The sequence below is a fragment of the Etheostoma spectabile genome, chromosome 23, assembly GCF_008692095.1.
Source record: "Etheostoma spectabile isolate EspeVRDwgs_2016 chromosome 23, UIUC_Espe_1.0, whole genome shotgun sequence".
Classification (NCBI taxonomy): Eukaryota; Metazoa; Chordata; class Actinopteri; order Perciformes; family Percidae; genus Etheostoma; species Etheostoma spectabile.
The window spans coordinates 7814086-7815798 of NC_045755.1; the positions used below are offsets into that span (position 1 = coordinate 7814086).

General features: G+C 38.3%; 1 protein-coding gene across 1 annotated transcript in view; it reads left to right on the forward strand.

Moving 5' to 3' along the window:
- Positions 1–682, forward strand: part of ifrd1 (interferon-related developmental regulator 1) — an 8726-nt gene extending 8044 nt beyond the window's left edge. The window contains exon 12 of the mRNA XM_032505190.1: positions 16–682. Within this exon, the coding sequence (XP_032361081.1) occupies positions 16–102 (87 nt within the window). The 3' untranslated portion in view covers positions 103–682. The remainder of the gene's footprint in view (positions 1–15) is intronic.
- The last annotated feature ends 1031 nt before the right edge of the window (positions 683–1713 follow it).

The following is a 1713-nucleotide window of genomic DNA, read 5'->3' on the forward strand; positions in this document are numbered from 1 at the left end:
TTAATTTGTTTACAGCATCTCCACAACTCTGCTGCATTCAAGGCTCGGACCAAGGCCAGAAGCAAGTTCAGGGACAAGAGAGTGGACGTGGGAGAATTTTAACTCTTTGTATCTTTGTTGTTTTTCACTCTAATACCCTATTCATCATGCTTCCCTGCTATTTAGGTGAATTGTCACAACTTTGTGTCCCTGTGATCCTCCCTCCCTCAAAATCTATCTTTTGAATATCAAACCCTGACCCTCTGTAGACTTCAAAGGTGGCTTTATCCCAGATCCTCTATAGTGGACAGAACATTCTTTTTATAGCCTCCATTCAAGTCTGCAGGAGGTGTGTGTTTGATAATCAATCGGTTTGGAGTATAACTTTAATGTATCCACATAGATGGTGGTGTTGTACATATAGTGTATATTTGTCTGCTCATCATGTTAATATTCATTAGGTGGCCTTTTTTTGTGTGGACGTAAGTTATATAATTTTGCTAGTATTTGTGTTGTAGGTCTAGTTCGTTCATAGCAATGTCCTGACATGTGACTGATCTAACACTTTGAGTTTGTATTTAAGTTGCACTACCTTATCTTAGCAGGTTATTTATGTAGAACTTTGGTGAATATTCTGTCTTTTTAGTATTGGGTATGTAATCTAAAGGGCAAGGATGGTGAAATAAACAAAGCAGTAAGAAATCGATCCCTAATCTTTGCTTATGTTTATTATACAAGATAAAATGGCACAATGATGTCGACTGACCAAGATTAGTTAATCTTAAAATGCTCAAAGCATCATTTCCCATGGTGGAAAATAAAATTTGCAGTTGGTTTCAGGGGAAGTGACTTGGAACTACACTGGAAGAGGAGTTAGGAAGTGAGTTTTAAAAACCAGAAATCACTGCATCTCTTTGAAGCCTGGCAGATATATGAACATAATTTTAAATGAAGGAGCAGTACTAATCTTATAAGCTACTTCAACATATCAAAGAGTAGGATCTTTCAGCCAAGGTGACAGTGTCAGTGAAACTGACTGAGCAGTACACCCTGCCTGTACTTTCCTAGATAGGAGGCTCTGTGACTGAACGTCTTGGATTATTGATACAAGTTTGTTAATACAGGAAATAATGGTGGTCCAACATACATTGCGCACACAGTATATTTACTCCTCGGGGTCCCACTTTAAGGATACTTCTTTTATAAAGCCGTACAAAATAGTCCATAAAAGCAGCAAATATCTCATGATAAAGGTTAATGCTACAAATAGTCCCATCAATAATGTTTGCTGGTTTCCAAGGAGTTTGGAGCACCCTGGAATCAATGCACCCATTCTGCAGCCTCATACCTCAGAGAAACTATCACCTTAAGGAGGAAGCGACAGGGGTTTGATAAATTTTTCATAGCCTGTCTTGGCTTTCTTCCAGAGGCTGGTTGTGTTTCATGTGTCATCAGCCTTTTGGAAACCCCTTTTCCTTCGTATTTAAGTCAATATATCTGATGGTGCATCTGTACTAAGTATGGCATTAAGCATGATTTATGCTTATACGTTAAATCTACGTGGAGGCACAGACCCTATGACGTAGCCTGACTTGCACCGCTCAAAAAATATAATTAAATGTTGCTCGGCCGGGGCTTGGTAGAGTAGCATTTCTCCCCTACTCATTTCCTGGTTCTCATTCTCCATAAACATGAAATTTAAGGAGAGTTTTTTTTTTTTTTTTTTTTTTTTTT